At 42.4% G+C, this 19,250-nt stretch overlaps 1 protein-coding gene across 1 annotated transcript; it reads right to left on the reverse strand.

Moving 5' to 3' along the window:
* Window positions 1-8,640: 8,640 nt before the first annotated feature.
* On the reverse strand, window positions 8,641-17,692 carry LOC135487747 (uncharacterized). Its single transcript, XM_064771818.1, has 2 exons — window positions 17,288-17,692; window positions 8,641-16,747 (listed from the first exon to the last, which is right to left on the reverse strand). The coding sequence occupies exons 1-2, from the start codon at window positions 17,502-17,504 to the stop codon at window positions 11,550-11,552; spliced, it is 5,415 nt and encodes a 1,804-aa protein (XP_064627888.1). The 5' UTR covers window positions 17,505-17,692; the 3' UTR covers window positions 8,641-11,549.
* Window positions 17,693-19,250: the final 1,558 nt, after the last annotated feature.

The raw sequence follows: 19,250 nt of genomic DNA on the forward strand, positions 1-19,250 counted from the left end.
ACCTGTGCTCTTGGCGGTTAGTCTTTGAGTCAACTTTCTAGAACAGGTCTGTGTTTTAGACTTGTCAGCTTTGAACACCTCAAGATTTTGTTTGAGATTGCTGAGCACTTTGCATTTCAAATTAGCTGTGTTTTTTGTTTCTGTGAACTTGTATTTCGGAGTTTCCTTTCGAACCACCTGTGTGCACTCATTGCTGACTGAGGTTTGATTCTGTTGCGAATTACTGTGAACTACATTCTCGATTAATTTGCGACATGCATCTTCTGTGTTCTTCTCTGTGATTGGGAAACTAGAATTTGAACATTTCTTCCAAAGCAATTGTGAACGCCTACTCGTATGGCTGGCAGTAGTCGGAGTTTTAGACTTGGTACCGGAAGCTCCGGTTATTTGGTCTTGCTTGACACTGCTCTGGGCAACAGCTTTGATTAGCCTGCGTTTCAATTCATCTTTCTTCTTGGCTGTGACGATGAAACTGGAATTTGGAGTGACTTGATTGAAGTCCTGGATGGCGGAGGTCTTACAAGTTTCAGGTATGGTAGATTTGTAGTTTGTTTTCAGACTGTGCTGTGCAGCAAACTCGACTGATTTTCCTATTGCGCTGGAGTCCTTCGAGTCTGCTCTTGTTTGTAGCCGAGTAGATTCCTTTTTCTCAAATCTCTGTGTGACATCATCGTCATCTACTTTCCTGACTCCACTTCTCTTTGCATTAATGTTACATTTTATGGTGGCCGACTTTCTCCCCTTCACCGCAATTTGTTTGAGTTTGGACGGAACAAGCCTTGTTTTCGTAGCGATAGGCCTACCCGGACTACGACACAAACCCTCCCCATAAACATGCTCACAAACGTCAAAAACATTATCCGGAGAATCTATCGGTACGTATTGTTTAGATGATTTGAGATTAGCTAAATTACACGCTGATTTGATGGTAGATTTATGAAAGCTGTCGACTTTTTCGGGGGTCACAGGCCCACAAAACACAAATGACTCAGGAATCCCTGCGTCAGAATCATTCTCAAGTCCGAATAGGGTTCGTTTTGCAACTAGATGTCCACCAAACGGCACACTAGGACGAGGACAACTGGCCAACTGCACTTCACTGTCATTTGCTGAGAAGCCTTTGAATATCTCCTTGGATTGTTGTCCAAAGGTGGTCGAGTTGCAGCTTCGTTCTCCGTAAGTCTCAAATCGTTCGTAACGTGGATTTGCGTACGGAAGTCCTGGTTGGGAATCACATGAGGAGTGGGTATTATCTAGTGGAATCACAAGACCAAAGTTTGAAGATTTGTTGTGATGGGATGGATTGCCCAATTGGAACTGAGCAAAGTCTTGCATTTCCTGGTTATAATTGTAACGATGTGCACCAGTGTAATAGCCCGACTCGCCTTTCGACCGCCTATGCGGAAATTCAACTATCGGGTTGCCCTGGACATGTTGAGGCCCAGGTCCGGAGTAATATTCCATGGAGACATTTTCATTTCGAGGTTCAGATGAATATATTACAGCCGTCGTCTGTTGTCCGCGTGGATGCTCGGAATAACCGACGTACGCTTGCGGCACCGTCTGCCAACTGCGATCAGGCTCGCCTGACGCACACTGCTGGGTTTCTCGACCAGTTTCCATTATTTCTGGGAGGACATAGGATTGCACCTGGCCGCCATCAAACATCTCAACATGTTGGTAGTACCGGACTTGTTCTGTATCCCCATTGGCTGACCGTATCTTCTCATTCATTCTGAAACAGGATGATAAAATAAGATATCTACGATTATTATCTACCAATATTTTTTAGATTTTCTCACATGCAGATGAATAATGTCTTCGGCTGTGATGCTAGATGGAGTGGAATAGGATAAGACGTAATAATAGTCGACGTCAGACACAACGACAGAAGATGACGCTGTGGTTTCGCAATGATCGAGCAACTGTCGTATCGGGAGTCTTTCAGTCTCAGACAATTATTTAGACGGATATCTGGTGGTTTTTTTTAAGCTTAAACAGGACAATATCAAAGAAATCACGATGGTAGTGTTGTGATAGTGCTACAATGCAACATCCCTGTATAGGGGCAGTTCTGTGATGAGTCGGAAAAGCAACCAAAAGAACCAAAAAGGTGCATGAATTCCGGGGATTCTTGAGACTGACTGCTTTGACTTGCTAGACTCTCCTGGGCCTATTTAATGTTGAAGGCACAGAACGGTATAAGTGATATTCAAAGGGGCTGGGGATATTGGATATTGCGCTATATGTAGACTTACGCCATTGGGTTTGATACGGTGGTATAGTTGTCAATTGGTGCTTGTGGGTAACAGAGCCCAATTGGTTGAATGTCTGCTCTTGCTGCTTCTGTTTTAATTGGGCGTACAGCCAAGACTGGGAGTTTTTCACCATCTCTACTGCTGACAAGAGTTGTCAGGGGCATCTTTGGATTAGAGGAATTCGAACCTCACTGAAAACGATGGACAGGAGAGGTAATACAAAACTACCGGCGGAGACGTCGCATGGATAGCCTTGGTCTACAGCTACAGACTAGCAAAATATCCCAGTATTGGTTATGATCTCTTGGGTCAACCCATGAGGGTCAAATTATCTAAATGTCTCTGGTTCGAACAAAACCCCTAGAAGTGACCTGTCTAAGCTAAAACAACGGTATTTGAGAGTAATGTTGTCGTCGTACAACCCCTGGCAATCACACTGTTTGATCACATCTCCTTGTGACATTATCTCTGGTTTGATCAAAACGTACTGATAGTGTACTGATACTGATGCCTTGGCGGTACAACCCCTTCCAATGACACTGTCTCTGTTTTGGCCAGATCTCCCAGTTGTGACATTGTCTCCGGTTCAATTATACTGTTTTGGCTACCGGCCTGAAAGTAATGTCTTGGCTGACTACAACCCCTGTCTGTCACGCTGTCCCTGCTTTGGTCGAATGTCGTAGTTGTGACTTTGTCTCTCGTTCGATCAAATCTGCTGGTGCTCAGTGCACTTTCTCTGTCGTCTGTGCACTGTAGACTTTCGCAACTCCTGCTGGCATGCTTGGTGGTCACTTCAGCCCCACTCTGAACTTGGCCCTGGTTTAGGTCTGGATGTGCGAATGGAAGCGAGCCACAAAAACTGACACGGGGAAGTATCATTCAAAACAATAATGGGGAAATTCTCAAACTATCAAATTTATTCAAGAAATAATACGATATTAATGAACCTTACAAAAGCACTATTACAGTGGTCACATCGTAGGTAACATAGAGTGAACCTTACAATAGCACTATTACAGTGGTCACATCGTAGGTATCATAGAGTGAACCTTACAATAGCACTATTACAGTGGTCACATCGTAGGTAACATAGAGTGAACCTTACAATAGCACTATTACAGTGGTCACATCGTAGGTAACATAGAGTGAACCTTACAATAGCACTATTACAGTGGTCACATCGTAGGTATCATAGAGTGAAACTTTCTTATGAAACGCATAGAAAATGAAAAAGCGAATTTGAATTTGAAGTGACATCGAGAAAATTCAGCAAATCAACAATAGCATTCCGCGACGTTACTATTTATAGCTCACAAGGTCATTTGAATAAGATATTGATGACGTTTTAGTCACGTGACAGTCGGACATCGACACTTATTTCTACGCATTTGAGCTTATTTCAAAGTCAATTATCTTTGACTCTGCATTGTTTTTAGCATGAATGATACCATAGAGTCAGAGAGAGAAATATTCAGAACAATTATATTGTATTTCCAACACTCGGACATGTGCCAGATTGAATCTAACTGCCCTAGTTAGAAAGCCTGAATCCATTACGAAACCGCATATTTGTCCAACATTGCCTGTAATTCAGCGATGGGGAAATAGAGGGCAGCAGCTGCAGTGACCTCATTATCGCGGAATGCTATTTCGCGCAACCCGGGCGCCGGTGCTGCCATCTCGCAGGATTCTGCATAACGACTCGGCGAGGGAAAAGCCGATCATCGATATTCCAACTGAATTCGGAAGGTAACACGGCTTATTTGGTATATGTAATCACTCCAGGATTGACGTAGGATACCTAGAGGTCAACATCGTCGATACGAATGACTCTATGGCCGGGTCTATCGGCGCCAGCGGCCAGGCAGAGGCCGATCATTGTCCGAATGACGGGATGCATGTGTTTTTGTGATATGCATTGCATGCACGCGTGTCACTGTCACGCCCACTCATACGGGACTTTTTCGGTAGCTTTCTGCTGCTGCTGCGGGACAGGATCAATTACTTACCAATCCGTTCGAACTTCGTTTGTTGGGTATTTCTTTGAGACCCGAGCAGAACGATGGTTACTGACGACCTCGCCCGCGGGTTTGTTTCGGGTGCAGTGTTCACCATTCATGACGCAACGCTGTCATGATCATGCAACAATGCAAAATGCATTATCGAGAATGCCGCTCGTGCTGCGTCAAAACCCGGTTACCATGGTGAAGCTGCTTAACATGAGGGATCAATTTGACGAGACCGGCTCTCGATGATGATCAACAATGCAAGTGCGCCTTTCCTATATAATTGGTGCTTTTTAAGGAAGTCACCGGCAGCATAAAGCAAAGATGACGCAGAGGCATATCTCTTTGATCCCCTGACCCCCTCCCCTCCAAACGAATTTTTTTCGTTTCTATTGGCTTCACTTTAATTTTGCTACAGCCCCTTATTACTACTAGCGATCATGCTTTCTAACAACCGGCCCCTGATGTCTCATCGATCACAATAAAATGCACATTTCAGGTTTAGATGAAGATTGGTGAAGAGAAGACAGGTTAAACAGTCTCAAGGTAAGTTTTCCGCGAGAACACGTTTCTGTGGAATTTGATTCCTCCTAACCAACACTGTTAGAAATTATGAAGTCGCGGCCGCAAAATTCCTCTGTAGGTTTACATACAATAGGCATGTAGACATATATACACAGACATGACAGAATTTCTTTCCCGATGGATTAAAACCCTTTTGTTTCATCAAGAGACGCAGTCATGAAATTTATTCAGGGGAATGCCTATGATATGATAAGTAATTGCAGCTAAAAGTCGCCAATAAGCGATTGCAGCGCCTAGTCTGTTGATCGTTCGCAGTTCATTAAAGTCAGTACGGTACCAGCAACGCTTCAAAGCTGGCGCCTTGATCAATTTCAATATAGCCGGTGGAGAAGTAGAAAATGCCATCCAGAAAAAAGGTGTCATGTCATTTATATGTATATACTGTATACAGTCGACGTGATGTACGCCCGGTGAAACGTTTTTGAGTGTTTCCGTTTCTGAGTGTGTTCCCCAAATAAAACGTCACCAGCACTGAACTCGGACAATTATCATGTTATGTAGCTGAAATATCATCTCTTAATGCCTGTTAAATATCATGCAAATGCGATAGTTTTCGTTGTCTTACAATAAACAATATGATATACCTGGAAATGATAACATTTGTTATCGTTCAGTTGTCGTGCCGAGTACATGCATTTGTTCAAACAGCGTCTATTGATTTTTTTCTTTTGTGAGTCGCCTGCTGCTGGTGTCACATGGTGACATCGAACCTGCAGCACGTGTGGCCTCCGGTTAGCCCTCCGCCAGTTCATATTTCGACATAATAGAAACGAGAAGAGACTACGAATCGATGGCCATTGATCCCTAAATTTGCGTCATTAAACATACATGTTGGTTCGCAAATTTCACGAAGAATCCCGATTCGTGTTTTCAGTTGGGCCTAATAATCCAGACAGTGTACTTTATCAGGTGATTAGACCATGGTTTACATGCAATTTCCAGTGGATAATTGTCTTCTCAGAAAGGATTTCACGGTATTAAAAAAAACCAAAATATTATTTTGTACACTAAATGTATGCATGTTTCGGCGATCACTACGAGAATAATTCTAAATAAATATAGTTGACCTAAATTGAGGAGAACAAGTCTCGCGACCTCGTTATTGATAACCCTGGACTTCCCTGTCGCCCGTTATGTACATGTGTAGTAGAAGTTGGCCCCAATGTTGGTTTTTGCGGATTTGGAATGAGATTCAGAGTTATAAGATAAAGTTTAAAACGTAGGCCTAATGCTATGTATATACAGGAAAGCTGTAGGCCTATATACTGTTAATTATGTTGTGCGAAGCCGTTGCAGTGACGTTGGAGTATAGGGCGAACGACGCTGTAGAATCGAGATTATTCCGTCTTCCCTAGACAATCTCACCTCCGCCAATACTATATTCGTCAAAAATGCATTTGTTTTGTTTTTGCTCGACAATGTACATGTAAATGCCAAGTCCGAAAAGCCTGAATTATTGGCATATGCCTACATGTGTCGGGGTCATCCCTATGTTCCCCGGTACCTATATCCCCCGGTACCTATGTTCCCCCAAGAGGTACCTATGTTCCCCGGTACCTATGTTCCCCCATATAGTTTTTATGATACAGTGTGTGTACCAATTTAAAGCAAAGGCGCGTGCACCTTGGCCTTTAAGTCACGAAACAATGAATCTATGCTGAGTAAAAATGTCTTTTAATACAAACAAAAAATACAGAAACCCTGCTTTTTGGGGGATTTCTGGGAATCGCAATTTCCTGGAATTCAGTGACTTCATTCTGTGAGGTCTTTCCAGGAATTTGTGGAAACAAACCGTATCACAAAAAACACACTTTTCTTTGCGGACATTGGTACCTGGGAAACATAGGTACCGGGGAACATAGGTATACCTCATCGGGGAACATAGGTACCTCTTCGGGGAACATAGGTACCGGGGAACATAGGTATGCTCCCCATGTGTCGCTGGCCGCAGACAATAGTTAACAACGATAGCCGATATATATTTATGACACAGACATTCAGTGTATGTTTCCTATCGGGATAGGGCAAATATTGATATACAAAAGTACGGATTATTTCTCTACATCGATAGTAGAATTATTGCGAACAATTTATAGTGACCGCCCGGGCTTTGTTGATGCTCAAATGTATCATAGTGTGTTCAATAACTCTAATTTCACAGCTCTCAGACAGTCTTGTGAATATTCGGTGTATTCCTGTTTCGCCTAATTCCTTATTCGCCTATTCCTGATTCGCCTAATTCCTGCTTCGCCTATTCCTGTTTCGCCTAATTCCTGTTACGCCTATTCCCTTTTCGCCTATTCAAATGTATTGCTAACCTCCCCACAGACGTAGGAATATGAACCGTCCTTTATATTTACTATCATTAAGAATAAAGTCTGAAATAATGGATTTAGCGACATGTCAATTATTTCAGTATTATTCGGAATAACTTTGGAAAATTACACATAGCTTACATAGGCTTATGTTTTAGCTTATTTTAAAAGGCAAGAAATAAAAAAGTAAGAAAGTTTTACCCTTTCATTAGATTTGAGAAATGTTTCTTAGGCCTGCATTTTACATGTACATGTATATTGTGGATCCTCTTTCTTTTGTCTTAGTCAGTAACTGGCTTCTTTTTTTAAAGAATACCTATAGCTACATTGTTCTTTATTATGACATGGGTTTTACAGCTGATTTTGATCAAATAATTATGAGAATCTACAGTATTATGTATTTTTATCAAAAACTCATGAATTCCTGTTTTTATAAAATAAACGACTGCTTTACTCTATTTAATCCGTATTAGTTTTTACTGTGTGTCAGTATGGTCCTATGGTCAAATAAGTCCCGGACTGTCCCCGCTTTCAAGGTGACTCTTTCAAAACGGTCATGGCATGGTTTGTTAACAAAGTTGATGGCATTTGATTAGTCAAATTGTCAACATCATCCAATTGTCCCCTCACATTTTCCCCATAAAATGGACATGCATCCCTAAGGTTCCCCGTGGGAGAGTCGATTTATTGTAGGGGTACTAGAAAGTAGGCGAAACAGGAAGTAGGCGAAACAGGAAATAGGCCAAACAGGAATAGGAGAAACAGGATTAGGCGAAACAGGCATACATTTAATACTCAAGCCAGGTGACAAAAAGGCGCACGATCGTTCGATTAATTTACATTCAATGTTAAGTGATGGACAAAACATCATCTGTTTCAGCTTGCCTTTCGTTTCGATTTCGTGGTAAATCGAACGGATCAGTGAAACTTTGGTATATACATGGTATTGTACTGTTGAATGCGTCGGAATTCGCATACACATATGCGAAACAATAGGAAACTCCGTACATTACCATATTGATCGTTGCCTTCCGAGAGTTCTGAAGTATTCATCTGGGCCGCGGATATATTTTCCATTGCTTTTCTTTATATAGGCCTGCGTGAATCGGGATTAAGTGACAGTTGGAAATGATCTGGAGTGCCTCTCATCAAGGATGCTCATGTCAGATAGCAGATATCAGTTTTAAATGAACTTCCGATGTACGTACACTTTTGGTAAGATTTCGCAACATTCATCCGCATGTCAACATGAAAGAGTACAAAATGCGAATTTTGAATTTCGAGTCAAAGAAATGACATATGTCATTAATGAACCGTTCGTAGTTCGTTAGGAGTGCAGCCTCCTATCATATTTTGAAATATGTGATTGTGCACACTGAAGCCATACTCAAGAAACCAACAAGTCTCGTACTGGACTAGTGTTTGCGTAACCTCATCAAATGGGAAAAAAAACAATAATGTTGAATGAAGAGTAACTTACAATATTCCATTTTATTTATTCCAAACGTGTCACAAAAATAATACATACATAGTTTTAAATGGGAAAATTAAATCTACAATCTAAACGGCCGTTTAAAAAAATCAATCGGAGAAAAATATTTTTGATTGGTCTGGTTTTATAGTCATGTTGATGCATTTCCTTGATAACCAACCAATAATCAAGACACACCATTCATATGATGTAAGGTAAAGTCAGTGATACAATTATGGCACCCTTCAGTGTGGAAAACAGCTAGCAGTACACATTAGATGAGCTGAAAGGGGTGGATGTCAACCTGATGCATAGTTGTACCAAGGGCAAACACTGATAATTTGTTTTGGGGAATCTCGTGGCAACATATTTCAGTTTAACTCAAGTTGTCATCCCTACGGTAAGAAATTTCCAATGTACATGTATAATCAGTTGGACAAAACTTGGCATGTGAAAGATGGGGTGACCAATGCAGATTGTTATTCACCACTTCCCAAGTAGAATGAGGTTGTTCCAATGCAGCAGATGCTAACACTGATAATACGAAAGCTTGTAAAATGTGAGAGAATTTCGACAACAGCCGCACTTATCGCTAAACTTTCAACAAAAGACGACAGACCAAATACAAAATGTTACATCAATTACATAGCGTACAACAATGTATGCAGGACACTAATTACGCAGCTTGGGAAGTTCCGGACGGAAACGCGGTGTATAAACAACGCGCCAATAATGATGGCAATACATGTAGTACAAATATAGTTTGGCAGATTCGAGTTCAATTATCATTATGTTAGCCCACATTTACATTTGGTACTTATATATATGCATCGACAGTTTGACATACAAATCATGCTATAGTATACATCGTAGTGAATGATATTAATTCCTGGGGATACTAAAATGTAGTAAACGCTGGCTGTTCGTGTTACATTAAACGCTGTTGCTTCGCTGAGCCTGCTTGCCGCGGTCCTACCTGCCATCAAACTGTACTGGGTTTATTAAGAAATCTGGGGCCCTTTCCACATCATTATAAGCGAGTCACGATGACGATAGGACTGAAATCATCTCAAAACGATGTCAATTTTTATTTACCTGCAGGACATTAAAAAAATCGATGTACAAACGAACGGACCACGCCTTTTAAGGAAGTCATCTGAAAAATCGGCGGTGTCTCAACTTATCGACTCCATGCATAATTACAAACTACAAAACAGCTACAACCATATACGAGCTAAAACGAGACTCACACATTGGAACAACACATTTCGCAACAACAAGTGGATCACGCACATTGCAACTGGAATTTAGATAAAATTCTAATATAAGAATATGGTTTGTGATCATGTTTCAAATACGTCAATTTTAAACCCAAATTGACATCGTGACTAACCAAAACATCCTGAAATACTTGCAAGTATCTGATATTTAGGTTTTTATTTTGATGAAATAATTTCAGGTTATGATTTGAATATAAAATGATTCCAAGATTGCAACGTAATTATCTCATACACTAAATATGCCCTAGCATCGCACCAACTTCCCCGTTGCAAGTTGAACATGCATAAAAAACAACTAGTGGACAAATCTGCGTGCTGACCACCGCAGTATTTACATGCTTAAGGTATCCATCATCACAACGAGTCAATAACACAGTGATCTCAATTATCAGTGGGCACCAAAGTTAGTGACGGTGAAATAATCTCGATATGTTACAATGCTTAGACAGACCTAATTACTGTAATGCATGCATTTTTATTTCGCCAGAGGCCCACTAGTGGCACGGGTTCGGCTATTCAGTTAAACACAGATACAGTAATTACTAAATCAAGCAATTGACTTCAGGAAAATGTAACAAAATGCGCATCGCTGAATGCCTCTCCCAAATGTGTAAAGTTTTGAATCTTTCTTCTCATCTTGCACCAAAAATTAATGTCTCGAAATGCATACATGTACTTTACAGTTGAACACAATCACGTACAGCACAAGGAAAAATCTGGTTGGTAGATAAATAAATGAATAAATAAATAAATTTTGAAAAATAAAAACGAACGAACTCTCTCCACAGGACCAATGTGGAAGAGACTTATTAAATGTACTAGATGAACAAACACTTGGACCCCTGGCGCTGACAAATAAAGTGGTATTATTACGAATTATTATACATTTTCCGTATCCACAGAGAGGAAGTAACTAGATCAATCAACACGGAATAAAAATCCCTTCAAACCAGCACCTCAAATGTATGAGGTTTATATTAGCCAAATTATACACTCATTACTTCAAATTAAATAATAATAAGGGCGAGAGATATACGCTCCATATTGCATGGCTGTATTCGTTCGTGACAGGATACAAAGAATGCTCTGACTCACTGGACCACATATATGATATCAACAAAATTGTATTTCGTGTTCAAAATGTTATTTGCAAATGCTAATTAAGCTTACCGGTACATTTACATGTAGCTCGAAATCTTTACAGTCAAATATATTTCGAAACACACAGGAGACAATTCAACTTCAAACGTACATGCAATCAACCAGCCGGAGTTTAGGACGTTCTCTCAGAGACAAGCATATTGTATGTTGGACATAAAACATTTACTGCACGACAATATGACCGACTTAGTAATACACGTAGTTCATTTCAGCCACTTAAAACCTACATAAGATAATTTACACTTGCGGCCGACTGTTCAACATTTTCAAGATACTGAGTTCTCGTTTTTCAGAGCAAAGCCAATCCTGCAAGAAAGGCCCTGGGCAAATGTTTAGGCATTTATGAAAGACGTGCATTGCATCAAATTTCCATTTTAATGGCTGTACTTGCCATAGCGTATTTCGAAAACATTGAACCAATTAGAGTATGCAACAATCATCTCATATTTGGCATGTCAAACATGATGGTGTAGCTATACTGGGAGTGGGTGGTTTGATTTGAGTCGTATGTCCTCCAAAGCTTTTTGCTGCGCTCTCAAGAGCTCCTTCAGCTTGTAGACGCGTTCCTCCTGTGGACTTTGAATTCTACTAGACTCCTTTGCCTGTCTATCTTCGCGTTTCGGCGTCTTGTCCTTACCACTAGACTGCGTTTTGTCCTTAGCACTAGACTGTGTGTTGTCCCTACCGATATACCGCGTCTTGTCCTTACCAATATACCGTGTCTTGTCTTTGTCATTCGACTGCGTCTTGCCCTTACCAGCAGCGTGTGTTCTGTCTTTACTACCAGACTGTGTCTTCTCCTTCCTACCAGACTGCTGGGTCTCTTTTTCACCAGGCCGCTGCTTCCCCGAATCAACAACGTGACTAGACGACGATGAATGAGATTTTATGAACTGTAAACTTTCGAAGATGTTCCTCTCCGAACTAGGAGTGGAATCACCCCCTGACTCGGACTTAAAGTCATACATATCAGGCACCCGAGAATAAAGCTTAGGTGGTCTTTTCTTGCCGACCCGCCCCTCCTTAATGTTAGTTTTCTTATACTCCTTGTCACGCTTATGTTTCTTTTTTGACTTATGTTCCCTTTCCCTTCTTTGCGATTTATGGTCTGAATAAGGCTTTCGCGATTTATGAGCAGAATCTTTTTTTCGCGATTTAACGTCAAAGTCTACTTTTCGCGATTTTTCTTCTAAATCGGTTTTTGGCGGTTTGTAATCCGGGTCCGCCATTCGCGATTTATTTTCAAGATTCGCTTTGTCTGATTTCTGACGGTGATCGTACTTCCTATCGTGGACCGTTTTCCTGACTTTGTGTCCCAATTCCAATGCTCTCGACTTATGTTCAAAGTCAATCGCTTTGTCAGAGCCCTGGGTACCACTGTTCGACCTTTTCAGTGAACTCCCCCTGGAGCCAGATCGTTTCCGCTTCTTGCCTTTCTTACTCTTTATCTTATCTCCAACATGAAAGGATTCTACAGAAGAGCAACCAGTGGTATCCTTCCTGCTGCGCTTACTGCTATCTTTGCCAGAAATCAGCAAACTGTCCAAAATGTCTTTAGAAAGTTCCACATTTTCCTCGGCAGGTTTTTCACCAAAGAACGCCTGTTCGAATCGTTTGATAGCATTGATAAGAGCCCGGACTCTGGATTCGTCGTACGATTCACAGGTTTGACAGGCATGGTGTCCACAGCCCTTAGATTTCTTACGCATTCTTACCGGTCTGCCTTTTTCATCAAGGGCAGCCTCCTTTGAGGGCCCCGGACTACCATCTTCGGAGTCCGATGAATCCGGATCCGTGATAATCATACCAAGCTTAGATTTCCCCATATTTCTCCACGGTTTGCGACGGATATTTACACTAGCCCTACCCTTAAGATAACCACTGACGTCCCTTAAATTAACAGAGCTGTCTTTCACCCCAAATGAAGCCAAGTTTATTTCTGACCCCGCACTGCAGCTGTCATTGAAACACTTAGTGCCTTCCCTCTCACTATCTGAACAGGATATTCGATCCTCATCGAACTCCTGAATGCCTTGGTCACTTGTGTAATACAACTCGTTGTTTGTACTCTCAATGATGTCTTTATAAAAGTCAATATCGCTGTCCTTGATAGGTTCGTCACCCTCAGTAACTATCTCGATTGTTGCAGTTTCCTTACGAACTTCATCAATACATTCAGTGACAAGAGTCTCACACTCAGTGACAGAAGTCTCTCCCACAATTTCTACAGCATGTCTGAGTGCAGTTTCAATAAGAGCTTCCTCCAGACATTCGGTATCATCCCTCGTATCCACGGCTGAAGCGTCGGTTTCCTTTTGACTTTCTCTTACCTCGGTCTCCAACTGATGACATTCGCTCGAACCAATCTGCACCACATCCGCACTTACGTTTTCGTTTTCCAATGCACACTGGCCTATATCTTCCGCCTCTTCACTTGAAATGTCGATGTCGTTCCCCTCTTGAATTCCACTTCCCCTTTCACTATCAACAACCTCTTGTCCTGCACTTTCGTTTTCCTCCACAACCTCGTTAACATCATTTACTTCACGAATTTCATTGTTTTCATTGTTACAGGCGCCCGCTTTTAGTCCGTCACATTCACCAACCAACTCGGGTGACCTTGACTCTTCAGCCTTATCAGAGTCACTTTCAGATTTAGTGTCGTCTGCAGCAGTAGTTTCACACACAACCTCAGCTGCGGGGCTGTGTGGGATCTCTATGTCAAGGGCGACATAGTCGTTTTCTAAGTTACAAATTTGCGGCACACAAATGTCAGTATCAACAGAGTTCTCCTGTTCTATTGTTTGCTCTAACGGACCGTTCGATGCGCCCTCTGGTTGGTCCTCTTCTTTAAAACTAGGCTCAGAAATAGGGACGGCTGCACTGTCTTCCTCCACGGTTTCGAAAGCACCGCAGTCGGCAACGAGATCTAATTCAGTAAATGTTTGGACAGTTATATGATCACTGTCCTTGTCATTAATGTCAGCGGTCACTAAAACAGTATTAGCAGTTTCAGTAACAGCACCTATTGGCACAGCGGACTGCACATGTTCGTTGCTATCGCTCAGCACAGCCGGTATGCTATTCTCCAGTGTTACTGTGGAACAGTTCTCCTCTGCGCCAACAACACCATTCACAGTATTTCTTAGTAGCTCGCCTATGCTATCAGTACACGGTAAAACGTTTTGATTTGCTATATCTACAGTCGTACATTCACCACTATGCACGGGCTTACCTTCTGGACGTGTACACGCAGGAACAGGACCAACCGTTCTCGGTTCAGTTCCGATCAATCCTTTGAGTAATTCTATAGCCTCCGAGCCGGGAACACTGTTTACAGCACAATCACTCTGAATTTCATCCACGCTGGGTTCGTCGTTAAAGCTTTTTGGTGGTTCCTTGGCGGTAAGATGGCCTCCATTTGCAAAAGATTCGATTCCGCTGCAGCCGACAGTGGCGACACACTCCTCCATGGTATTTCCAACGAACTGTTCAGCGCCAACCGAACTCTTGCCAACGATATTCTGCTTAGCATATGTTAATGTCCCACTCTTATCAGAGACGCGTTCCTTGTCCAATCGATTGAGATAGTGTACATACGGGTCGTTGTCCAGTCGAGTTGATCGCCTGGGCATTATTGTGAGCTTCGTGCCCCAACACAGTTCTGCGAGCTTCCTGGTTTTTCGCGGTCTCTTGCCTATTGACGTGGCTTGCCTATCGGCCATACCACGCGCACATACTCTGAATCGATTATTTTTCCTGTGTGTGGAGGCACAGCTGACGGAGTGCTGTAGTAATTCAGTACTGTCGCTATGACTACATTGGTTATGCGGGCACACAGCTGGACATTTCATCGGCATAGAGTTAGGAAGAGATCTATAATAACCACGTATATTGATATGTTTACCGTCACGATATTTTCCACTGTTGATTTTCCTCACATTACTTTCGTTACCTGGCAGAGGGCAATCAAAATTAAAACGCTTTGGAGCTGAACTGTTGTCTTCATTTATCGGGTATTGGTGGATTTGCTGCGTGTTGGCTGTTAATGGTATTGTTTCCATGGTAGGTTGCATCTCGTTGCACATTGTATAATGGCCCGAACCGTCGCTAGACACGCCTGAATAGACAAATTCTTGATCCCTGCTTGGTTTCTCATCTATTTGTGACTTGCTGTCCCATTCCTTCTCAGTTCCAGTTTGATACAGTTCATTTAAAGCCGATATAATACCAATTCGCGTTTCCCCTACGCTGTTTCCCAAACTTCTTTGACCACGTTCGCGTTCCGAATAATAAGCCCGATATGGACTCCTAGCGCCATCTCTCGATCTGTTGCCATCAGCAGATCCTCTCCTTCGATTGGATTCAAAACTGTTGCGTTTGTTTTGTGCCATATGTTGACGGATCCAACGACGCTTCAACGGCGACATAGGCCTACGAGGCACTGATTGACGCGAGTATTTGCCCTGTATGTCAACTTTGAAGGCATGAGTACTCTTAACCAGCTGCTGTTCAACAGCCAATCGGCCACTTTCCTTATCAATGTCTACAGTAGTGCGATTTTCAGTTTTTGGAGTGGTGCATTCTCCTGATTTGAAAACATTTCCACAACTATTTTGCTCACATTTCGATGATTTTTCAATTTCAGAATTTCCGAGATGGTGCGGGTGACTTAACATATGGTTTTTTAAGCTTGAATTCTGAGTTCGTTCGAGAGTATCTGAGTTCGCAAAGCCTCGGTTAAGATCTTTGTCATTGTTTGTTCCAAGCCCGTAAAGTTGGTTGGTTGGCATCTCTTTAACCGAACTGTTTGTGTCAATGTTAGTGTGCGTAGGAAATATTTCAGCATATTTTCCCGGCTTTAAGTATTCGCCGTTTGGAAAATCAATGACAAGGTTGTCCTCAGGTTCGCCATATTTTTCATGATCATCACCTTTCGCGCCTTCCATGTCTACCCCACTGTCTTCCGACCCAGTCGATGTTTTTCTCATAGGAAAGGCCACGCGGTGCCCTGAAAGAATTTTGGCCAGCTGCTTCTTGACCTTTTCCTTTGCCTCATCACCACTGCCCATTGAGGGCAAATCGTGTCCCTTCTTGCCATTTGATTGTGTAGACGCAAAGTCGGGTCCGGCCATCTCACTGACGCTTGGTAGTCTGAATTGTTGTTGTTCATCTGACCTCCGATTCATATTACACGCCGTCTCTCGTCTTGGTTTAACAAGAGGAGTCAACACCCTGGCCTCCTCGTCATCAGAATCGTTGAAATCGCCGCAGATGATTGAAAAAGTGTTCGGTGAGACCTCGTCTTCGTCACATTCGTCGACCCATGGACGGCATATCTTACTCACGTAAAGAAGCCCAGTCCCGCTGTCGGACGGCCGGTTATCAGAAACTTCATGACACGGAGAGACAACGTTAGAGGCTTGATGACCACCGAAGTCACGATCTACCTGTTTATCGGTTGGTACCACAGGTTCACTTTTCGGACGCGACGTTGCATCTTCTGTTATGCCGGTCCATGTTTTTGCGGCTGGTGCCTGATGTAGGTGTCTGGGACTCGTAAAAAGTTGCGTGGTCGTCGCTTGTTTTTCATCGTTTGAGCTGCCAAATTCAACCCTAATGGCTGCCAACGCATTTTGATTGGCAGCCGTCGTATCTTCATCGCTCGTTTCTGTAAGAGATGCAGTGTTAGTTAGGGAACACCCAGTAAGCGAGGTTGGCTTGGATGTACCTTCCCCCACTTTCTTATGTGCATGTACTGGTATGGAGTATTTCGAATGCGAGATCGGATTTTTGTCGCTGGTTATTTCTTTAGTATTACCGACGGTTTGAATAGAAGGGGTTGGAAAAACAGGTTTCTCGCCAGGATTCGAAGACCTTCTTAATACAACTTTTAAACTCCCGGGGCGTATCGATGCAGGCTGGCATAGCTGCCACGTGTCTGCATTAGCTTTCGCGATTGTATCCGTTTTAGGAGTTGTCTTTCTCGAAACATTTTTATTCAAAGTCAAAGGCCGATTGCCAGATTTTTGTTCTTGATGTTTGTTCAGTGCATCAAAGAAACCGTTTTTTGAGAAATCTAAAGGTTCAAACACTTCCTCATCAGACCACTGCGATAATACAGTCTTAATATCGCATTCGCCACCAGGGAGAATATTCTCAGTTGTAAACAGAGCTGTTAAACCCGAATCAGACGCAGTAGATTGCTTACCATATCTAAACTTTCGGTCGGCCTCCCGCAAAAGCTTTGACGATTTTGTAAAGTCCAGTGGCTGCGAATCATCGTTCTGTAGAGTTGATACCATATGGTAGTCACTGTTCGCGCAGAAATCATTCTTTTGGCCGGCTAAGCTGTAGACAGACTCAATCTTCAACGGCGGGCCTTCATTTCCCAGCAGCATCTCTCGTTTACTGCCTTCATTCCCCATCTTGTTACCTATAATGACTATCGGTTTAGTCACACCTGTTGTCAGCTTGGTCGAACAATTAACCCGAGTTCCAGCACTGCATTTACTATCCTTCTGTGATCGTGGAGATTGTACTTCTGTTCGTACGTCAATAAATTGAAGTGTTTCATCGACCGGGCCCGGTGCACTATAGCTTTCCACGCCCGGCACTTGTGTCTCCTGTCGAATGGTTCCCTCTGAACAAGGCTCTGAGAATCTGTCCGCAGGTACATGTATTGGTTGCTTCAGTGAGAGTTTTCTGCCACGTGGCACAATAGGAGGAGCCATCCGTTTAAATACACAGGGGACTCGTGCATTGGTAAGACGAAACCTCCGGTTGGCTTTACGGCTCTTTCTCCAATGAATTAAAGATGATATAACACTTTTATATTTGTGTTTGCGAATAGTTCCTTCCAATTGCTTGTTTCGATCAGCGCCCAGTTCCTTCAATCCTGCCGAATCGGGGGGAATTGTCACCCTGAGTGATAATGCTTGACTCATGTTTCTGGCTTTCGTTCTTGAGCTCTATGTATAGTTTCTACTTCTCGCGTACCGTCCCAGTCTTGTTGAAGTTCAAATGTAATCATCACCAGGACTGCATGACCAATGGTTTCGCATCCATGTCCGCGAAGACTGGTTTACCACAGTCGGATGGGAGGAGCTGGAACATCATTCTGAAAAGACACGACACAGCCATTACTAAAAGAGTTGTCACGAGGGTTTCACAAGGGCCGTTTACTCGGGACCAAACGACTAACCAGGATTAGTTTAGATCGGTCTATGAGAAGCTATGATCGGTCTACGAGACGCGTCGAAAATCTCCGCCTTGGTGGTTCAACGGTTAGAATGCTGGACTTTCGATCTGGTGGATTATTATTATTGTTATTATTATTAAAATCATTATCATTATTATCTTGTTGTCTGAGGCTTGTAGTATGTGATCATCTCATCCAGATGCGAATTGCGCGTTGACCATTGATAGCGAGCCCTCGACTCTCCACTTATCTCAACTTGATATTCTGGCCTGGCAAAGTGACAACCAGGGCGTCTGTTTGTCATCGTTATTATTGATGTACAATAAACATGTGCCGTGGAGTCCTATTTGGCGTTCCCGAACACAGAGGGAAACACTCAGAAAAGTTCCACCGGGCCGGCACTTGTAGAGTAAAGCGCTAGTTTTTCTGGATTTCACGAATGACTATAAGACTATAAAATCATTTTCAATTTTTTTCGTATTTCCGTTTCTGACTGTTTCCTCTAAATGTTAAGGGACTACAAGAGAGGAAAAGTGACACGAGCCTCTATGTTCCCCTATGGAAACACTGAAATCTGAGGAACATTAAGAAGCATCACACTAAGGTGGACTCCTCCTGTTTAATAACTTCAGACCATTGTCTAATATATATTTCAAGGTGGTTATTCGGATAACAGGCTTTAGATTTTAATCAAATGTGCATGTATAATTGAAAAAAAAGAAGAGACAGCTTTTTTTCTCATGCGAATCATGCTGATTTAGAAAAACGTTATGCATTCTCCCGGTGCATACTGTAAATCTATTGAAATATTCAACATATATCTCCATATACTCCACAAACGACAGGTGGTCCTGGCTCTGAACTATCAATATATACACTTCACTGGAATACCATTGGCGCCTTGTGTATATTCAAGCGGTTTATACATATATGTACTGCTGCATGTATGATACCATCGGTGTAAAGTAAGAAT

Source organism: Lineus longissimus, chromosome 5 (genome assembly GCF_910592395.1).
Source record: "Lineus longissimus chromosome 5, tnLinLong1.2, whole genome shotgun sequence".
Taxonomy (NCBI): domain Eukaryota; kingdom Metazoa; phylum Nemertea; class Pilidiophora; order Heteronemertea; family Lineidae; genus Lineus; species Lineus longissimus.